At 39.3% G+C, this 21,519-nt stretch overlaps 1 protein-coding gene across 6 annotated transcripts in view; it reads left to right on the forward strand.

Annotated features, from left to right (window-relative positions):
- LOC306863622 (CYFIP-related Rac1 interactor B-like) overlaps window positions 1–20,875 on the forward strand; it is a 67,337-nt gene extending 46,462 nt beyond the window's left edge. For 5 of the 6 annotated variants that reach the window (XM_079407076.1, XM_079407075.1, XM_079407077.1 and 2 more), the window contains 9 exons: window positions 387–508; window positions 1,214–1,319; window positions 14,055–14,194; window positions 17,306–17,383; window positions 18,659–18,775; window positions 18,868–18,947; window positions 19,090–19,216; window positions 19,400–19,470; window positions 19,795–20,655. In XM_079407076.1, the coding sequence (XP_079263202.1) occupies window positions 387–508; window positions 1,214–1,319; window positions 14,055–14,194; window positions 17,306–17,383; window positions 18,659–18,775; window positions 18,868–18,947; window positions 19,090–19,216; window positions 19,400–19,470; window positions 19,795–19,858 (905 nt within the window). In that variant the 3' untranslated portion in view covers window positions 19,859–20,655. Of the gene's footprint in view, window positions 1–386; window positions 509–1,213; window positions 1,320–14,054; window positions 14,195–17,305; window positions 17,384–18,658; window positions 18,776–18,867; window positions 18,948–19,089; window positions 19,217–19,399; window positions 19,471–19,794 lie in introns of all 6 variants that reach the window. The other variant, XM_079407073.1, reaches the window with a different exon arrangement.
- The last annotated feature ends 644 nt before the right edge of the window (window positions 20,876–21,519 follow it).

Raw genomic sequence — 21,519 nt, forward strand, 5'->3', positions numbered from 1 at the left:
TTTTTGTGAAAACCATGATACATTTTTTTTTTCTGGATTCTTTTTTGAATGGAATGTTTCAAAGAGTACTTGTACAGTAATACCCTTCCTTCAGAGTGGAAAAGTGGAATTTTCCCATAGTATCAGCACACACACAGTATTTAATATAATGTATGTTTTCTTTGTTCTTTCCTTCATTTTAATCTTGCCTCATTCTGTAAGGTATAAAGCTCTAATACCTGTTCATGATTTGCATACATACTGTATGTTCGCTTTTAATGTGTCAGACACTGACTAAATGTGACCTTGAAAGACCTTTTGATTAAAGACCTTGAAGTAATTTCTCTCTCTCTCTCTCTCTCTCTCTCTCTCTCTCTCTCTCTCTCTCCCTCCCTCTCTGCCTCCAGATGCCCAGCCAACAGAAGCAGAGCGGGAAACTTGGGACGAAGTGGATGTGGTCCTGAAGGATGCACTGGGAATACTTGACGAACTACAGGCATATAAAGGCGCAGGCCAAGAGATACGAGAGGTACAGGCACACTCTCAAGATAACAGAGGTCTGCTGATGTTTGACTTATGCATATGCACTTATAAAGTTGTTCTTGCAAAATCAACTCTTTACAGTATGTACATTAATTCGCACAAAAATGAGTTGAAGGAATAATATTGGTGGCTTTAAAACATCTCACAGCATGTTCATATGATTTGAAATTCTCTGCTCTGCTCAATCACACCTCGGTATGAGTGAGTGTCAGTGTGATTGATACTCTTGTTGCCACGGATACTGTTGCTATATGGATACAGTTGCCATGGTATGGCATCTTCTGCAGAATGAAAGTGAATGTTTCTTTTATTTATTTTTTCTAATTCACTCAAAAGAATGCTGTGCATTCCTTTTTTATGTCAGCACACTGAGTAAGTATTTTAATGAGCCTCATGTATTTGGAAATTCAAAGGCACACTGAGGTAGAGAGAAAAAACATTGACTAGATGTTCTGCCCAGTGTCATAATGGAAAAACATAATGAATAAACCTTCAAACCTCTTGTGTGCTTGGATTTGACATCATTTACATCCTCAAATTGCCACCCTCATGGGCACATCATTTAAAAACCTCATCTCACATACATAATTCTAACACAACCTCATACGGTCATAAAATAATATGTTCCATTTAGACTTGTTTATAACTCACCAGATGTTGGATTATTAAGATGTTGTGTTTGTTTTTTCAGGCAATCCAGAACCCTAATGATGAGGCATTACAAGACCAGGCGTGGGCTGCTGTTGTGCCACTAGTAGGCAAACTAAAGAAGTTCTACGAATTTTCACAGAGATTAGGTACATTAGCCTGTTTTTCATAGCAGAAGTAGTTATGCAGAAACCTTTTAAAAGAAACATTTTAGCATCATTTACTTACTTTGATGTCATTCCAAACCTGAATGATTTTTCTATGGAACACAAAAGGATATATTTAGCAGAATGTCCATGCTGCTCTTTTCCATATTATGAAAGTGAATGGGGGCAGAATCTCACAAACAAAAAGAAAGCATCATAAGTAATGTGGAAGTAGTCTGTATGTGCCTACCTATATAAAAAAAAGAAAAAGAAAGCAACTCATATGGGGCTGCACAATCTCAATTTTTAGCCACAATTTGGCAAAAAATGCTGAGGTTATATATCAGTTTGACAAAAAAATGTTTTAATAATTTTAAAATAGTCATTTTTAAAATAGTCTAGTTTTTAAATCTGAAACTATCGAGCTCTTATTTTAGGCGGGGAATTGCAGGAAGCCCTTAAAGGGGTGGTTGATCAGCTTTTTTCTTGAAGGCTTGATTGTGTTGATTGTGATAGGGTGCTAAACATTGGGGTTAGTGATGTCACAAACCCGGGAAATCCTTACCAGCCTTTTTTGTAGTCCTTAAACAGTGATTTCTTTTAAAGAAAATATCTAATTTTGCATTGAACATTGAGCGTTGTAACTTTGCAGATGCTGTTTATGCTCCAACAGCAACATAACACACTAACTAAACTTAAAAAATGTTAAAAAAGGTGAAATCCTAATCAACCACCACTTTAAAGTTTCTCTTTTGTTGACAATAGCTGATTTATAAGTGCTTGTCATAAGTTTGGGAATTTGGGGTTTGGAATTTTTTAGGTGAACTGTCTCTTTAAATGCGCTTTACAGCCATTGGCAGTATCGGTTTCAGTCAGGTTGTTTTAGTTTTTTTTTCTGTGCTGTAAACATCTTACAAATTAAATGCACACTAACACATTGTGTGCAAACACGCTCACACCTGAGCAGCCCCAGGGAAGTACCACAGCTGGTCCTCTCATATTCTTGCACAAAACACAATGGTTGGGGTAACACACTAGCTGACCGATAGGCTTAAATACTGTAAATGATACAAACCTCTCACTGATATGCATAGAGAAAAATGACCATGATATCTAATACTTCAGATAGCATTAGCTGTTTCGCTCATCAAAACACAGGGATGTTAGCAGCTCAATAAGACCAAGGTTGATGGTGGTCTTACCCTGAAGCCATTGAAACCTTGCACTTTAAATCTATGTAATGGCTTCTGAACTTGTAGTCAATGAGTGCAGGCCAGGCATCTGCCATATGTTATGTAACTCACCGAACTGGGTCATCTTGCTTTCCTGCACTTTCTGCTCCAGAACACTAAACCAGCAGAGCAGAGTGTCAGGATTCGTGATAGATTCACAATATAATCATATTAAAGAAATAAGGGGTCACAATTAATTTTAAGGTTGTTAACAAACCATTAACTACAACTTTTGCCTCAAACTACTAATTTGCTTCTTATTAATAGTTAGTAAGGTAGTTGTTAAGTTTAGGTATTGGGTAGGATTAGAAATGTAGAATAATGCCATGCAGAATATGTGCTTTATAAGTACTAATAAACAGCCAATATGTTTTTAATAGGCATGCTAATAAGCAACTAGTTAATAGTGAGAATTGGTCCCTATGTGTGTGTATGAGGGGCTGTACATAATTCATTCTGGCACTCTCACACACACACATTCTCCTTTCACATACATACATTTCTACTTACACACATACTGTCACAATGAAAGACGGAAGGATTCAAGCTTGCGGAAAACAGTGATTTATTTAGACAAAGGTCAGAGTCACAACAGTAAGGTGATCAATGGTGCACAGCGTCCGTCTGGAAAAGGTAACGCAGGGATGCAACGAACGGCCAAGTTCCCGGTGGCGGCATCCAGTGGATGACCGAGATCCGGAGACAAAGAACCAGGAAACAGCAACGTGGAAATCACTGACCATAACACGGCAGGCAATCCAAGGATCTGACAGAGAGCGACAGCGTGAAGACATCTAATATAGTGCTGGTAATCATCCGGAGCTGGAGAGAATCAGCCTCAATCAGCCACACCCACGCACACAAAACAGAGCAAGGATGACACCATGAGCCCATGAACCGTGACAGTACCCCTCCCCCTAGGAGCGCCTCTCGACACTCCCAGCCGATCTCACCCGTTGATTGTAATCATCAATAAGGGAGTGATCCAATATATCCCTGGCCGGAACCCAACTCCTCTCCTCCGGACCGTAACCTTCCCAGTCCACCAAGTATTGGAATCCTCGTCCCCTCCGTCTCGAGTCCAGAATACGATTAACCGAATAAGTGGGTTCCCTATCTACGAGTCGCGGCGGGGGAGGAACCGGAGTAGGCGGATTAAGGCGAGAATGAAAAACGAACTTGATTTTGGACACATGAAACACTGGATGAATTCTCCTGTATGCAGGAGGGAGTTTGAGGCGGACTGTCACTTGACTAATTTTCTTAGTGACAGGAAACGGACCAATAAATTTAGGAGCCAACTTATTACACACGGACCAGAGAGGAATGTTCTTGGTAGAAAGCCACACCTTTTGACCAACAACGTAATCGGGAGGCCTCGACCGGTGGCGATCAGCCTTAGCCTTGGTCCTCGCCCCCACCCGGAGGAGAGTCTCTCGTGCTCTCGTCGACTAGGTACGGTGACACCTCTGGATGAAAGCGTGAGCAGAGGGGACCGCGACTTCGGATTCCATACTAGGAAAACGACACCGGTAATGAGTTATGTGCGTACTCAACCCATGATAGTTGCTGACACCAGGAAGTGGGATTCTGAGTGACCAAACATTGCAATACCCTCTCGAGATCCTGGTTGGTCCGACCGTTGGTCTGAGGGTGAAACCCAGAAGACAAACTAACAGTCGCCCCCAGTAAATGACAAAACTCTCTCCAAAATTTGGACACAAATTGGGGACCCCTGTCGGAAACCACGTCTACCGGGAGGCCATGAATGTGAAAAACGTGGTTTACAACAGTGACCGCTGTCTCCTTGGCTGAGGGCAATTTGGGCAAGGGAATAAAATGAGCCGCCTTTGAGAACCGGTCCACTACGGTTAAAACCACCGTATTGCCCAGGGAGGGCGGGAGGGCAGTAACGAAATCAAGCGTGATATGGGACCAGGGTCTCGAAGGGACTGACAGCGGCTGAAGTAACCCATCTGGAGGTCGATTGGAAGTCTTACCCCGAGCGCAAACCGAACAGGCCAAAACAAACTCTCGGATGTCACGAGCCATGGCACGCCACCAGGACCATTGTCTAACCAGAAAAATGGTGCGCCCGATTCCTGGATGACAAGCCACGTTGGAGCAATGACCCCATCGGATTGTGTCGGACCGTAACCTCTCCGGCACAAACAAACGGGTTTAACGTTCTTAGACCCCAGTCGATAGGAGATGGAAAAATCAAACCGACCGAAAAATAGTGCCCAACGAGCCTGCCTGGAGTTAAGACGTTTAGAAGATTGAATATATTCAAGATTCTTATGGTCGGTCCAGACAATGAAAGGAACCCCCGAACCCTCTAACCAATGACGCCATTCCTCCAAAGCTAGCTTGACGGCCAGCAACTCTCTGTTACCGATGTCGTAATTGCATTCGGCAGAGGACAAACGGTGGGGGAAAAAAGCACAAGGATGCATCTTGTCGTCTGAGGTGGCACGCTGGGATAACACTGCACCTACCCCCACCTCTGATGCGTCAACCTCCACCACAAACTGGCGTGTGGGATCAGGGGCCCGGAGAATGGGAGCCGAAACAAAGCGGCTTCTAAGTTTGGTAAATGCAGCCTCGGCTGCATCTGACCACCTGAACGCCGTCTTGGTGGAGGTCAAGGCAGTCAGAGGAGAGGCTAGTTGGCTGAAATTGCGAATAAAACGCCGGTAAAAATGAGCGAACCCAAGAAACCTCTGCAGGGCCTTGCGGGAATCAGGGGTTGGCCAATCTACCACAGCCTTAAACTTGTCAGGATCCATGCGAACCCCCTCGGGCGACACGATGAAACCCAAAAAAGGAACTGACTGTGCATGGAACGCGCATTTCTCCGCCTTGACAAAAAGCCCATTCTCTAACAGCCTCCGGAGTACTCGCCTGACGTGTTGAACATGTTCCTGGAGAGAAGAGGAAAAAATCAATATGTCATCCAGGTAGCCATATACAGTCAGGTCCATAAATATTGGGACATCGAGACAATTCTAACATTTTTGGCTCTATACACCACCACAATGGATTTCAAATGAAATGAACAAGATGTGCTTTAACTGCAGACTGTCAGCTTTAATTTGAGGGTATTTACATCCAAATCAGGTGAACGGTGTAGGAATTACAACAGTTTGTATATGTGCCTCCCACTTGTTAAGGGACCAAAAGTAATGGAACAATTGGCTTCTCAGCTGTTCCATGGCCAGGTGTGTGTTATTCCCTCATTATCCCAATTACAATGAGCAGATAAAAGGTCCAGAGTTAATTTCAAGTGTGCTATTTGCATTTGGAATCTGTTGCTGTCAACTGTCAAGATGAGATCCAAAGAGCTGTCACTATCAGTGAAGCAAGCCATCATTAGGCTGAAAAAATAAAACAAACCCATCAGAGAGATAGCAAAAAAATTAGGCGTGGCAAAAACAACTGTTTGGAACATTCTTAAAAAGAAGGAACGCACCGGTGAGCTCAGCAACACCAAAAGACCCAGAAGACCACGGAAAATAACTGTGGTGGATGACCGAAGAATTCTTTCCCTGGTGAAGAAAACGCCCTTCCCAACAGTTGGCCAGATCAAGAACACTCTCCAGGAGGTAGGTGTATGTGTGTCAAAGTCAACAATCAAGAGAAGACTTCACCAGAGTGAATACAGAGGGTTCACCACAAGATGTAAACCATTGGTGAGCCTCAAAAACAGGAAGGCCAGATTAGAGTTTGCCAAACGACATCTAAAAAAGCCTTCACAGTTCTGGAACAACATCCTATGGACAGATGAGACCAAGATCAACTTGTACCAGAGTGATGGGAAGAGAAGAGTATGGAGAAGGAAAGGAACTGTTCATGATCCTAAGCATACCACCTCATCAGTGAAGCATGGCGGTGGTAGTGTCATGGCGTGGGCATGTATGGCTGCCAGTGGAACTGGTTCTCTTGTATTTATTGATGATGTGACTGCTGACAAAAGCAGCAGGATGAATTCTGAAGTGTTTCGGGCAATATTATCTGCTCATATTCAGCCAAATGCTTCAGAACTCACTGGGCGGCGCTTCACAGTGCAGATGGACAATGACCCAAAGCAGATCGGTCTGTAATTAACTAGATCTTTGGGGTCAAGTTGTGGTTTTTTAATGAGAGGCTTAATTACAGCCAATTTGAAGGTTTTGGGGACATATCCTAATGACAATGACAAATTAATAATAGCCAAAAGAGGATCTATGACTTCTGGAAGCAGCTTTTTTAGTAGTTTAGATGGAATAAGGTCTAACATACATGTTGTTGGTTTAGATAATTTTACAAGTTTATACCATTCTTCTTCTCCTATAGTAGAGAATGAGTGGAATTGTTCCTCAGGGGATCTATAGTGCACTGATGCGATATTGTAGCTGACGGCTGCATGATTACAATTTTATCTCTGATAGTATCGATCTTGGAAGTAAAGTAGTTCATAAAGTCATTACTGCTGTGCTCTTGGGGAATGCCAACACCTGTTGATTGGATTGGATTGGATTGGATTCAATTTATTGTCATTGCACATGTAGGTACAAGGCAACGAAATGCAATGAAGAAGAAGAAATACAGCAAAACATGAGGAAAGAGAGGAGAAAAAAAAATTGTCCTCACACTACGCTCCTGAACGAGAGTGCAGTGTGAGAACAGACAAAAAACCTCGGCATGGAGCACAGTCAACAAAGGAGCATAATTTGCATAGTAATCCTAGTTCAGACGAAACAGCCATCCGCCCAGCAGCCATTACAGCGCAAACACACGGACCCGTTATCACCTGACAGGATGAAGCGACGAAGGCGTGGGATGGGGGTAGGGAGGTGTATGAGTGTGTGTATGTGTAAGTTCGTGTGAGTTCGTATGCCTTGAAATCCGTTTCGCCAGCACTCCAAACCAGTTCGCAGGTTGTGATGCGACATAGCAATTGCCATGGAAACGACCTTGGACAGAGCACAAGCGCCCGACAATAACAAGGTGTTTTGATGGGGGGAGGGAATGGAAGAAAGAGTGTCTCCCTGCAGTATTCACAGGAGAGTTGATACCAGAGCGGCCTTGCCAAGCCGTTCTGTTGTGGGAAGCCGGAAAGAGATAAGATTGTTTTGTCTTTGGGCGAACAGCTGTCTTCCAGTTTCACAGCTATTCTCATTGTCCATTCTGATCTCCTTGTCCATCAATTTTCCTTTCCAAAGCCGAGAGCCTAGCCGTGATCGAACCCATATTGCGGTTAATCGCCTCTGTTTCAGAGGCGACCGCTCTGCCTACAGACTCCATCATGACGGGCAGCCTTGAGAGGTTTTGGATAGCCAGTCCCGTCTCCTTAATTTTCTGATAATTTAGGGCAACGCCTAATCCAAATAGCAGAAACCCAGTTATCATTGTTCCGAATAAGAAGATGTCTTCAATGTCCTCCACGGAGAGAGCCGCCAGACACACGACCCGCCATCTCTCCCATGCGTCCATCGTGTAGCCAGCAGCAAACGTCCCAGCGGGACATTCCGGTTCTCCAGATCCTGCTTTCCTAGTCGAGAAGATGGTGTCAATTGCGTTGAGAGACCAGTTGATCAGATCCATAATTTCGGTTTTGTAAATAGTGCAGCGAGAGTCTCTTAAGAAGGACAGGACAATACTAGAGAGCAAGCAGGGAAGTTCAGGAGGGAGGGAGGGAAGAAAAATGCGACCGCCTTCGAACAGAGCCAAACGAGAATGCTTTATTTTTCATTAATTTAGCCACTATATTGATTAAATACCAGGGGTTATGTTTGTTTTCTTCTAGAAGAGATGAAAAGTAATCAGATCTAGCAGTTTTTAATGCTTTTCTGTAGGATAGGGTACTTTTCCCGCCAAGCTATACGAAATACCTCTAGTTTTGTTTTCCTACCGCTGCGCTCCATTTTCCGGGCTGCTCTCTTTAGGGTGCGAGTGTGCTCATTATACCACGGAGTCAGACTGTTTTCTTTGATCTTCCTTACATGTAAAGGAGCAACTGTATCTAAAGTGCTAGAAAAGAGAGAGTCCATAGTTTCAGTTACATCATCAAGTTGTTCTGAGCTATTGGATATGCTGAGGAATTGAGATAAATCAGGAAGATTACTTACAAAGCAGTCTTTTGTGGTAGAAGTGATGGTTCTACCATACTTGTAACAAGGAGTAGAATTGACAGTTTTAGCTATATGGAGTTTACACAAGACTAGATAATGATCGGAGATATCATCGCTTTGCTGCAGAATTTCAACACCACTAACATCAATTCCATGTGACGGTATTAAATCTGAGGTATGATTTCGACAATGAGTAAGTCCTGAAACGGGTTGTCTAACCCCAGTAGAGTTCAGAATGTCTATGAATGCTGATCCTAATGCATCTTTTTCATTAACGACATGGATATTAAAATCGCCAACAATTAAGACTTTATCTGCAGCCAGTACTAACTCAGATAGAAAATCAGCAAATTCTTTAATAAACTCTGTATGGTGCCCTGATGGCCTGTATACAGTAGCCAGTATAAACACAAAAGGGGATTTATCACTAACAGGTGTTTCTCTAGATAATGTTATACGCAGCACCATAACTTCAAACGAGTTATGCTTAAAGTCTGCCCTCTGAGAAATACTGAGAATATTGCTATAAATTGTAGCAACACCTCCCCCTTTACCTTTTGGACGTGGCTCATTTTAATAGCAGTAATCTTGGGGGGTAGACTCATTTAAAGTAATGTATTCATCTGGTTTTAGCCATGTTTCTGTCAAACAGAGCAAATCTAGGTTATGATCATTGATCAAATCATTTACAAAAAGTGCTTTTGTAGAAAGGGCCTTGATATTCAGTTAGCCAAGTTTTATAAATTGTTTCTCTGTATTGTAAGCATTTTTTATTTGTTGAACATCAATTAGATTGTTACTCTTAATTTGGTTTGGATGTTTTCTGTAGTCACAGTCTCTATAGTTTGATATCTAGGTAAAAGAGTCTCTATGTGATGAGAATTAGCTGACTTCTGTGACTTGAGGTGGCTAGCAGACGGCCGGTTTAGCCAGTCTGTCTGCTTCTTGACCTGGGCCCCATTTAGTCAAGTACGAACTCTAAGACTATGTGCCATATTTCTAGAGAGAAGAGCAGCACCACCCCAGGAGGGATGAACACCATCTCTTTTCAACAGGTCAGGTCTGCCCCATAAACTTGTCCAATTGTATATAAAACCTGTTATTCTGCGGGCACCACTTAGACATCCAGCCATTGAGTGACGACAGTCTGCTATGTATCTCATCACCCCGGTTAGCAGGGAGGGGGCCAGAGCATATTACAGTGTCTTACATCGTACTTGCAAGTTCACACACCTCTTTAACATTATTTTTAGTGATCGCCGACTGGCGAAGTCGAACATCATTTGCGCCGACATGAATAGCAATCTTACTAAATTTACGTTTAGCATTAGCCAGCACTTTTAAATTTGCCAAGATGTTAGGTGCTCTGGCTTCCGGTAAACATTGAACTATGGTGGCTGGTGTCTCTATTTTCACATTCTGTACAATAGAATCGGCAATAACTAGAGCACTTTCATCAGGTTTCTCAGTGGGTGCGTCACTGAGTGGGGAGAACCTGTTTGATGTTTTGACCCGTGACTAGGACGCCTCACAGTCACCCAGTTGCCCTGCTGCACGGGCTCTACAGGAACTGAACAATGTACAGGACTCCCTGAGCTAGTCGCATCCAAAGCAGTATCTACAGCCCTCACATTCTTACTGTCCTCAACTAAAGTTTGGATGAGTGTCTCTAGTTCTAAAATCGTCAGCCTAACTATATCCCTGCATTTATCACATGTGAATCCCTCGTCGCCGACAGAGAGAGATAAACTATACATGTGACATGAAGTGCAAATAACAAGAGAAGGAGAAGCCATTACTCACCGTGATAGAGGAATGATTTACTTACCACTGTTGTTTGATGAACTCGTGAGTTCAAACGGAGCGAGAGAGAGATGAAAAGGAGTGAGAAAAAAGAAAACAATAGGCGCGAATAGAAACGTGAGTGGAAACGCGAATGACAAGCTAACTGGCTAACGAATGCTAATGCATGGCACACGTGTTGCACTCGCGGTTTTAGATTATGATCAAATTAGTCAGATTAGTTTGATAGATAATATCAGAAATATGGAGGGAATTAAGTTATATTTTATCACTTTAAACAACAGAGAGTGATTAGTAAAATTCAGCAGAAAGCAAAGCTACACGGAGCTACTATCGCAAACCTCTCAGCAGAACGGCAGACAGGAGCAATTGAGCAGACAGGAGCAATCCAATCGAGGACAATTGCAATAATATTGCTAATATGCTCTGGATCTCAATCGGACCCAAACATGTGCAAGACTTGCTCAGCTTATCCTAACACAACTATAGTTATGCTATTCAAAGTCATCCTGTTTTCTTTAAGTAATTTTTTTTTGTCTTAATTTTAAAATATCGTTACGTAACCCACTTGTTCTACAGATCTGTGCACAAAGGATGCACTGATCAGAATTTTTCGTGACCGTTTTGGCCTGTTTTGTTTTTTTTTTTGTTTTTTTTACATTAAAATTGGCCGATTCCCATACTCGTTGTCTATTTATTTATTTATTTATTGTTTAATTTGCTCTGTTACTGGTCAAACTAACCTTAAACAAACAAACAAAAATATCTGCAACATGTAATAAAAAATGGCCCATATACAGCGCAGGAAGGTTATTCCTGACAAGACACCATTCGGTAACACAAACGTGGTGATCATCATGATATTACAAAGATGCACTGAAGACGTACACGAAGAGGAGAGAATAGTCGCGCAAGCAGATAAAATACTGTACCAGAGAACAAATGTATTGTTTGAGATGCTCGAAATACTGGAAGAAAACCATAAATATTGAATTGGGGTGGGGGTTATTATGAATGCATTTCTGAGGAGAACTGTCTTCAGAAAAGTTTTGATGGCGTTTTCTTTTCCTCTTACCTCTGTAAAATACATACAGTATCAAATGAGTGTTTATAAGCGTGGAGCTGTGTACAGCAGTGGAAACGGTATATTGTTATTGCTGTTCTATAAGCACCGCCTGCTGTCAGAAAGAGAATTTGTCTTTTCATCAGAATCAGAAAGAGATTTATTGCCAGGTTTGTTTACACACACAAGGAATTCGTTGTGGTGTCAGAGGAGCTTCAGTATTGAAAGTACAGACATAGTGTAGACATACATATAATTAAGGTAATAAAACAGTAATAATAAAGAGTAATAATAAAATATTTATTCAGCTCGTCTGATGTTTTAGTTTTGTGCAGTTGCTTCATGTTGCAGATATTTTTGTTTGTTTGCTTAAGGTTAGTTTGACCAGTAACAGAGCAAAATAAACAATTAATAAATTAAATAAATAAATAAATAGGCAATGAGTATGGGAATCCGTCCATTTTAATGTAAAAACAATTGCAAATTGGAGTTGCTCACAAAAAATACATAGACCTTTTTACATAGATCTGAACAAGTGTATTATATAAAGATATTTTAAAATAATAATAAAAAATAATAATGTACTTGAAAAGAAAACAGGATGACTTTGAATAGCATCATTGTAAAATTGTGAGGAAGAGCTGAGCAAGTCTTGCACATGTAATTCCTGGTCTGAGAGTGACTTCCAGCTTAAACAGGAAGTAATGGATACCAAAAAAGTTAGAAATGTATGTATGTGAATGGAGAATGTATTTGTGTGAGAGTAGAAATGTATGTATGTGAATGGAGAATGTAAGTGTGTGAGAGTTTGTATAAATGTGTGTGTGTGTGTATGTATGTATGTATGTGTGTATATATATATATATATATATATACACACACACACACACACACATACAATATTAGGGGTGTAACGATACGAGTATTTGTATTGAACCGTTCGGTACAAGGCTTTTTCGGTTCAGTAAGCATTACGAACCGAACCGTGAATTTTGTGAACCGTTACACCCCTAATATATATGTGTGTGTGTGTGTATATACTGTGTATATATACTGTGGTTCATCTCAAACTGCTGTTATGTGTGTATTTGGCACTTTAACATTACTTACATGTCTCATTTCTTCTCTCTTGCTTTCTCTTGTGATGAGATATGACGTATACTCCCTTGCCCTGCCCTGCTTTCCTCCAATCCGCCATCCTCGCTTCACACTCCATTCTCAGCGTGTGCTCTTAAAAGCCGCTCGTCTCAAGCTATGTTTTGACTGGGAGGAGAATAGCGTGCTTCCATGACCATTTTTAATCAGCTCCTCTGCCCTGCCAAGCTGACTAAAGCAGATGGAGGTCATTACCGTATGGCAAATCTGCTCAATTTACTCTACATACTGCTGCAGCTTGAGTCACCGGCCTGAATATTCCCTCTCTCTCAAACACACTCTGATGACTTTACTGGCTTGACTATGTAAAACCTAAAAACTGGTTTCTTAAGTCCATATGGAAATAAATAAGTTGACAGACAAAGCTACCCTCTGTTTACCTTCAGACGGATTGATTACTGCAATTTCCAAATGAGCCAATAAAAATAAAGATGAAAAACCAACATTTTCTGAACTCTGAGAGCAGACCTAATTCAGACTTAATACACTGATCTAAAGCCACATCACCAAACCGTTGCTTTTTTTCTTTCCATTGCTCTCTTTCAACATACAGTAGGAGTTTCTTGTACAATTTTGCAATACTAGCAACAGCAAGACATGAATCACTTCACTTCTGTTTGGTTTTGTTTATATGTATATTTTAAGACTTGTAATTGAGATCAGGATTAAAAATTGGGTTGATGTGGACAGACTGAGATCATACCATACCAACTCATTTATGGTTGCTGGGCTGACTCTTATGTAATATAATTATTCTAACATGCTGCTGTGTACTGTGTTGCCTCAATAGAGCAATGGATAAACTGAGAACGGGAATTGTGGGTTAAGAACAGCCTCTCAAGTCATCAAGCTGTCTACTGAGGCTTAAGACATCACCGTGTGTTAGTAGAGAACATAGAGAAACTTCTGATTAAGCCTTATGTAAGAGTGTGCCTTTTGTGTAGCCTGGAGTATGTTTGTGTGTCTGGGAAATTAGTTTGAGATTATGCATTAATCCATACATTGGGTTATGTATGGTACAAGATGTTTTATTTTGTTTGATGGAGGGATTGATTCTGGTCTACAAGCAGTGTGAATCAGTATGTCAGAATCTAAACATTATATTGTTTAAAACAAACAATATACAGTCATGTATTTTTTTATGGGCTATTTTTACAGTATAAAACATTTCGTTGAAAAGGTTGAGTTATAGTTACCTGGAACACACACAAACGCACATATATGTAGTTGATATTGTTGCTATTAATAATGCTAATATAACTGCTCAGTGGGTAGTTGTTTATAATTGGTAAACAAATATGTGATTGTTAATATTATGTTGCACTCAATGAGAACATAATTGACCATAACTGGCCATTGTGTGATTCTACAGAGGCAGCGCTGCATAGTCTGTTGAGAGCACTCACTTGTGAGACATACGATGACCCCACACAGCATCTGGAGCGAGAGCAAGCCCTTGCCAAACAGTTTGCTGAGATCCTGCACTTCACACTGCGCTTTGATGAGCTCAAGGTGAGGACCATACCTCAATACAATAACTCAATAAAAATTCCTTTTTTCATGATGATAATGGTTTTTGTTATCATTATTTATTTTTTGGTTGCAGTCTTTGCATAATGAAATACCATTATATATGATACAGGTATAACCTGTTCATTTCACTGAGTCAGTTGTTGAATCAATTTGCATTTAAAATTTGTGCTTATTTAAATGTTTATTTAGCATTGGATGTGCACTGATACTGAGAAGCTGACACAATACAGGTCAAAAGTAATTTGTTTGAATCTCACGAAACCTGTAAAGAATATGTTTGAGTCCTACTATAAGAAATAAAAATTATATTTCTATTTAAAGGAAATTAAGTCTTGTTGTTAAATCATTAACATTTTTAGCATTCGTTACAAAGATTAAGAACTTTTCAGCCTCTAAATTCTTATTACCTTGACAGTAAAATAAATAAAAACAAGAAAAAATATTCATACATCATGGTAGCATTTGGTATTATAATATTGGTATTATATTTGTTGTATTATATTGACTTATTTGATTTATGCTGGCTTAAACAAAAATAAAATATTACAGTATTGAGAATTTAATAACTAATGAGCATATTAGTAATTATGAGGGGCAAAACTAAAACTTAAAAAAATTTAAGCATCCAGATGTAGCACTGTAATCCTAATTTGGGGAAAAATATTCCTAATTGTTATGAAAATAATAAACATAAATGTTTAATTATCAAAAATCCTAATGGACCTAAAACATGCTTCATTTTTTATATATATATAAAATATGAGGTCCATGAGAAGAATTAATTCATTAATGTTCTGTAGTCAAATTAAATGCATGGTTAAAAGATGAGCCATGTAAGTAATCAGAATTTTAACATGCAGCCTGCTGTTACACATTACCATGCGATTGATGAGACTGACCAGGATGTGATGCCTTAACAAGCTTCCACTTCTCTCTAATGACATGCTAATTGTGATTAGAAACCAGCTAATGAGAAAATAATTACTTTCCAATTGCACGTGTCAGTTTTCGCTGCCCCAGGTGCTTACCAAACAATTTCCTGACATTTAAGATCACAAGAAAATTAGCTTTTGATTTGTTGCTCTCCTCATTCTCTTATTCCCATCTTAAACACCTTCTGTTTCTTTTACACTAAATTAATAATGCTGAACGGACACTTAAAAGTGTACGTATATGTCAAGACAGCAGCATGCAGAGCTATAGTGTGCTCCTTTTACACACTCCTGTGACTATGTCAGAACCTCAGGCACTCTAACCCTAAATGACTGCACAGTAAACCATCTCATTTGTCTCGGGTTATGCGTCCAAAGAAATCAAATAATGTTTTGTCTAGCCATTCTCTCACCAAAACTAGCGCCTTTATATCCTGCTCTTCTTAATGTAAACATTCACCCCGACGCCCTCCGGCACAGAACTGGGATGTCCCAATTAAAAAGTGCCCCCCCCCCCCCCCCAGATGGGGTTGCTAAATGCGAGAAGGTAGGGGGTGCAAGGTGGCATGCCAACCTTCATCCAACCATGCCCTCCTCTCAGCTTGGTGCAGTGACCTACTTCAGCCCGCCAATGCCGTAGCGCCAGACGCTGCAGGGATAGAATGGGCAGTCTGATCTGACAGTAAATCGACTGCATTTAGTTTTGTTGACAAGGATGTCATTTGAGGATGTTGTTTTGATTTCTTCTGAGAGTTATCCACATAACCATCATTAATCCTATAAAGCTTAATGTATAATTTGATGCATTAATTTCTAAGGCCTCTAAATGATCAATATTGTTATACACAATCTTGATAATCAAACAAACAATACATGCAAAAGGTTTTTATATATATATATATATATATATATATATATATATATAAGGATATACAGTATGTCTAAAGATTCAATAGACTTACATTTCAAAAACATGAGATTTGTCTTACTATTATTTCATATTTTCATAATTGTAGTTGACCTCTGCTCCTGCAAACCCGAAAAAGTTAATTCTTCTCCCTGACCTTTGTCCTCTAACCCGTCCCTGCTGTCATCTTGTCAAGCACTTTGTCACTGAATTTGTCACTGAACCCTAAATTGAACATGACTCTTCATTAAAGCATGTTTATCCATCTGTCACAAGCAAAAAATCTTTTGCGGTGTGCTTTAGGTTTAAACAGTGCTTCTATAGAGGATGTATGAGTCCCAGACAGTCTCAGTCCTGGCAGATAAAGATTGCTCTGATTACCTAAAGGAACTGGTAGTCATTTATGTAAAGCTTTAGCTAATCCTGTAAGTGTTCTTTGCCTTCTAGGCTACCAGACTGCATTTGTCTACTTCATTCCTGTCACACCAGCAATTACCTGGATTTTTGCCTCCCTTTGAAACACCTTTGCATGCACAATTTTATTTTATTAATGGCTCTTGTTAAGGCAAGCATCACTATTACTATTGTTCATACTTAGAAAAATAATAGCACACCTCTCAAAGTTATGGGCTTTTTAACAACTTGCAACTCTAAGGAATCAGACTTACGATTTCTGCCTGGCAGACGATAAAACAGATGAAAATAATCCCATAGACTTCAATTTAACCACATTTAGAGACCTGAAAAGAGACTTGGTGACTAGTCAGTAACCTACAGTATAGCAACATGGTAATGCCCTAGCAATATACAGCTAAAAACCAATATGAACTTTTTAACTGCATAGCAATGGTCTGGCAATCACCCACAACAAGCTATGATAGTAAAGGAGAGATTGAAGATTTAAAAGAAGACTGCAGCCATTACTCCAGTCTTCAGTGTCACATGATCCTTTAGAAATCACTCTAATATGCTGATTGGTGCTCAAGAAACATTTATTATTATCAATGTTGTGCTGCTTAATATTTTTGTGGAAACTGTAATTTCTTTTTTTCTTTCAGTCAGTATTATTTGATAGAAGGTTCAAAAGAACATTTATTTGAAATAGAATCTTTTGTAATAATAAATAATAAATTAGTCACTTTTGATCAATTTAATGTGTCTTTGCTGAACAAAAGCAAATATCTTAAAGGAAGTCTTACTGACCCCAAACTTTTGAATGGTAGTGTAGATAAACTTTTCATTCTTTTGCAGATGACAAATCCTGCCATTCAGAATGACTTCAGTTATTACAGGAGGACCCTGAGCCGCATGAGGATCAATAACGTTCCTGTGAGTTTTCTCAAGAATTGAAACTGCTACCTCTCTATTGCTAAGACTTTCTCAAGTAAAAAGACGCCTTTGACAAGCAGCTCTCGATTTTATCTAAACCACTTTCACACAACTAACACACTTCCTTTTCTTTCTTACTCACATACTCAAGCACTCAGCCACTTGCACATACCAGCCCTTTGGGGACTGTTGAGGACCCAAACAGAAAATGGCCTCTCAGTGGGAGAGTGAGTAAGTTCGGAGATGCTCACTGAAGTGCATTGAGGTGCACCAATATAGTGTGGCACCTGATCTGTGGTCAGCTTTTGTGCCTGTCCTCCCCAGAGATGCTCTGCCCTCCTAGGACTAAATATCTGATCTGAGAGCGGGCCACATACATAGCCCTGGGGGACACCGTGCAGTCTGCATACCTTGTTTAGTGAAGTGGCGCTGGTTTTCCCCTCATATTCTCCCAGACTGAATTCAGTAGCCCCACCATGGTTTCCCCAGGGCCCTACTACTGTAAGAGAGCTAAATAAATCACTCCAGTTAGCATCTGCAATAATAGTTTAGACTATTGTTTAATGTATAAATGTATTTTTAGACTTGACACACCAGAATGTGCAGGTGTATGCAGTTTACCGTAAGATTAAACCGCTTTCCTATTAAATAAAAACAAATTTGTTATTGTCTGGCTGCCCTCATTTTGAAGCTGATGCTTTTGCTTGTTTGAAAAGTATTTTCAAGTAACCCTTTTTATTCAGTAGAATACAGTAAGTAAATTAAGACAGATGTAATTTTGCAGAAAATACATATTTTTGCAAAAGAACTAAAACTTAACGTTCTTTTTATGTCTGGGGATGTCTTTACTTTTCCCATCCTTGTCCAATTTGCTGTTTCTCCCATTTATCCCGTTAACCAAAATGACAGTATTGCTGCATTGTTACTCAAATGATGCTAGCTTTGCAAACTTAAAAATTGGCTGACATACACTTCCTTCTCATTTAAGCAGAAGGGTTAGGTGACATCCGTCCATTTTTGAAGGATTAATTTTTTCATATTTAGTGCATTAATGATGTATAACATTTTAGACAGATTTTTCACCTGAGAAATTGGGGCACTGGGAAAAAACCTTTCAATGCTTATCCATCTTCGCGTTGTTTTCTTTATGGACTTCTATTAATTATTTTCATGAGGTTTTGACTGTCATAAGTTCTGAGAAACTGTTCAGAAAGACAAATCTATGTTTTCCTTGCTTTACTACTTTAAAAATATTTTTGGTGTCTGTCCATGTAGGCAGAGGGAGAAAACGAGGTGAATAATGAGCTGGCTAATCGGATATCTCTATTTTATGCTGATGCCACACCCATGCTAAAGACATTAAGTGATGGCACAACAAAATTTGTGTCTGAGGTAAACAAAAATATTTAAAATCAGTTGTCAGTGACATTTTCAAAAAATAACTTAAAAAATAAATAATTTTTTTTTTTGCTTTTGCCCAACAGAATAAAAACTTGCCCATTGAAAACACAACAGATGTGTTAAGCACCATGGCGAGCGTGTGCAAAGTTATGTTGGAAACCCCGTAAGTCTACCATTTTCTCATCTGTCTGATGATCCCATAAAATGTGTGGTGTATTAAAAAAAAAATAATAATTAGTTGGTAAATATAAAACAAAAAATGAAAAAAAGATTTGCTTATTCTCAATTTTTTCGGGGGGTCACAGAGAGTATCGCAGCCGCTTCAGCAGTGAGGAGACCGTTTCCTTCTGTCTGCGTGTCATGGTGGGGGTCATCATCCTCTACGACTACGTCCATCCCGTCGGCGCATTTGCGAAGTCCTCCAAAATAGATGTGAGTGAAACCATCATCTCCTGTTACTGCAAAAAGTTTTTTCCCCTCCCGCTAGGCACTAACACTCATAATCATAGTGCTTAGAAAACGTGGCGAAGGTTCTCTCACAGCATCATGACTTGTGAGGTTGAGTGCTGTCATTACTCTGCCACTCTAACCATGGTTGCTTTTTTCCCCAAACAGATGAAAGGCTGCATTAAAGTGCTCAGAGATCAGCCATCAAACAGTGTGGAAGGTCTTCTAAATGCTCTCAGGTAAAAAGTTTTTTTTTTGCATGAATATTACAATATAAAGTCTTATCATATTAATATCATATGCTGCACTTTTCCATGAAGACACATTTAGGTTTTTTCCTCATATTTTCTTTATTGGTTTAATATGAGGAATATTCCACGACATATTCACTTTGAAGCATCAGGGGCCTATGAACAATATTTTTTTCTGTTCTTTTGTTTTTGCCGTTTTCTTTTTTTTTTTAAGCGCTGCTTGATTTTTTTGCATCAGTGCTAAAGAAAACTTGACGCAACACTGCAAGATTCTGCAGTAAATAAAATTGTTACTTAATGTCTTCTGTGCAGGTACACAACAAAACATCTTAATGATGAGTCAACCACTAAGACCATTAAAAGCATGCTGCAGTAGCAACAAAACTCTGGGACACACCACTGGCCTCAAGCAGATGCTCAGGAGATGCACATACACTCTCTCTCCTGGACTAAAGCGATGCACAGAATGTTTTTCCTTTTCTTTTTTTTTATTAAACCAGAAAAAAATCAGACAAAAGCTTCTCTAATCTTTCCTTGTCTTTTTACAAAGCAGATGCTACTGGCGTTATGTGTGGTTTTCTGTGCCAAAATGGTTTTGCTGAAATCCCTTGTTTTTAATGTTCCTGAAAGACAGCCATGCTACTGATGGCAGCTATGAAAGCATTTTTAGATTATATTTGTGGTAAATGTTTTAATTTAGCTTGTTTCCCTATAAAGGGAGGATGAGTGTTTTGACTTGAATATAAAATATCTATATTAACTATATGATCTAGATGCAATTATATAAAAAAGAGAGAAGTATATTATGACTATTTTTTTTAATTATTTAATGTTACATCCACTGCATGGCAAATTGATTACATGTCTTCTATTTAAAAGAAAAGTAATGTTTCAAATTCATTTGTCTGCTTGATTTTGTGTAAAGGAAAAGGTGTTTAAATTATGTTTTGAAATGGTACTTAGAGATTAAAAATGGAGATTAATTTTTTTTTTCAAGTTTATATTTTTTATGGTTCTTGATTTATGCATTTGTTTCCCTGTAGGTGTTATAATTTTCAGTTTTTTGTTCTTTTTTGATCTGAAAACTAGCTTACAAAAACTGTGATCGTTTGTAATCTGTCAGTTGTGATGACAACATGATCTTAAGAGGAAATAAAATGCTTTCATTTTTATAATGATGTTTACATTTTTAAATGCAGTGTTACTAAGGTGTATGCAAATGAGCAGCACATTTCTGGTATTATGCAAATCAGATGTGGCGTTATGCATGACGTTTGAATTTTGATATTCTGGTCAACAGGATTGCAGAGTGCACAAGACTGTCTGAATCAACCCATCACAATTTCATTTTTATATCTTGAAATGTTACTAAATAAAATAAGGAAGATTTATCTAAGATAATTTATGCCACAATAGCTGATTTCAGTGGGAAAATATTAATTAGGATTATGCTAACAGAAAAATAGAAAATAATGTATCTAGATTTTGTGATAATTTCTGCATCACTTCACCCAGTCAGATTGGAACTGATTTGCCAATTTATCGTGTGATGTACGTTTGTCTAAAAAGTCTGTTAATGTGTTGTCCATTGAAGATCTGCTGTCTTATCTGTTCTAATTGGCAGGAATCACCTGCCTGTTTCAACGGGCTTACAATCAAGGATTCACAGGCTGTGAGAAGGGTGTGACCATAGTAATTCTGCAGTAAGGGCATGTATGAAGGTCAGGAAGGAGGGCGAAAGGCACTGCAGGGCTCTCTGCATTCTGTCAGTGAAACTCGGGGTTGTGGAGTGTGAGTGAGAGAGAGTTTTAGGGTGTGTCCTGTATCCATGCAGCACTGCTGGATTGAGGGACCAAGAGTGCAGATGTTGAAAAAGAGTTCAGGAAAGCAGGTCATGTAATGGGTGGGTCTGCAGCACCACTGAAATGCTTTATACAACAAATGAAGATGATATAAATTTGGTTGGTGTGTGAATTTTGCGTGGCAATGAAATCTCACTGTATATATACATATATCAATTATAGTGAATACGGAATA

This window comes from Barbus barbus, assembly GCF_936440315.1.
Source record: "Barbus barbus genome assembly, chromosome: 44".
NCBI lineage: Eukaryota > Metazoa > Chordata > Actinopteri > Cypriniformes > Cyprinidae > Barbus > Barbus barbus.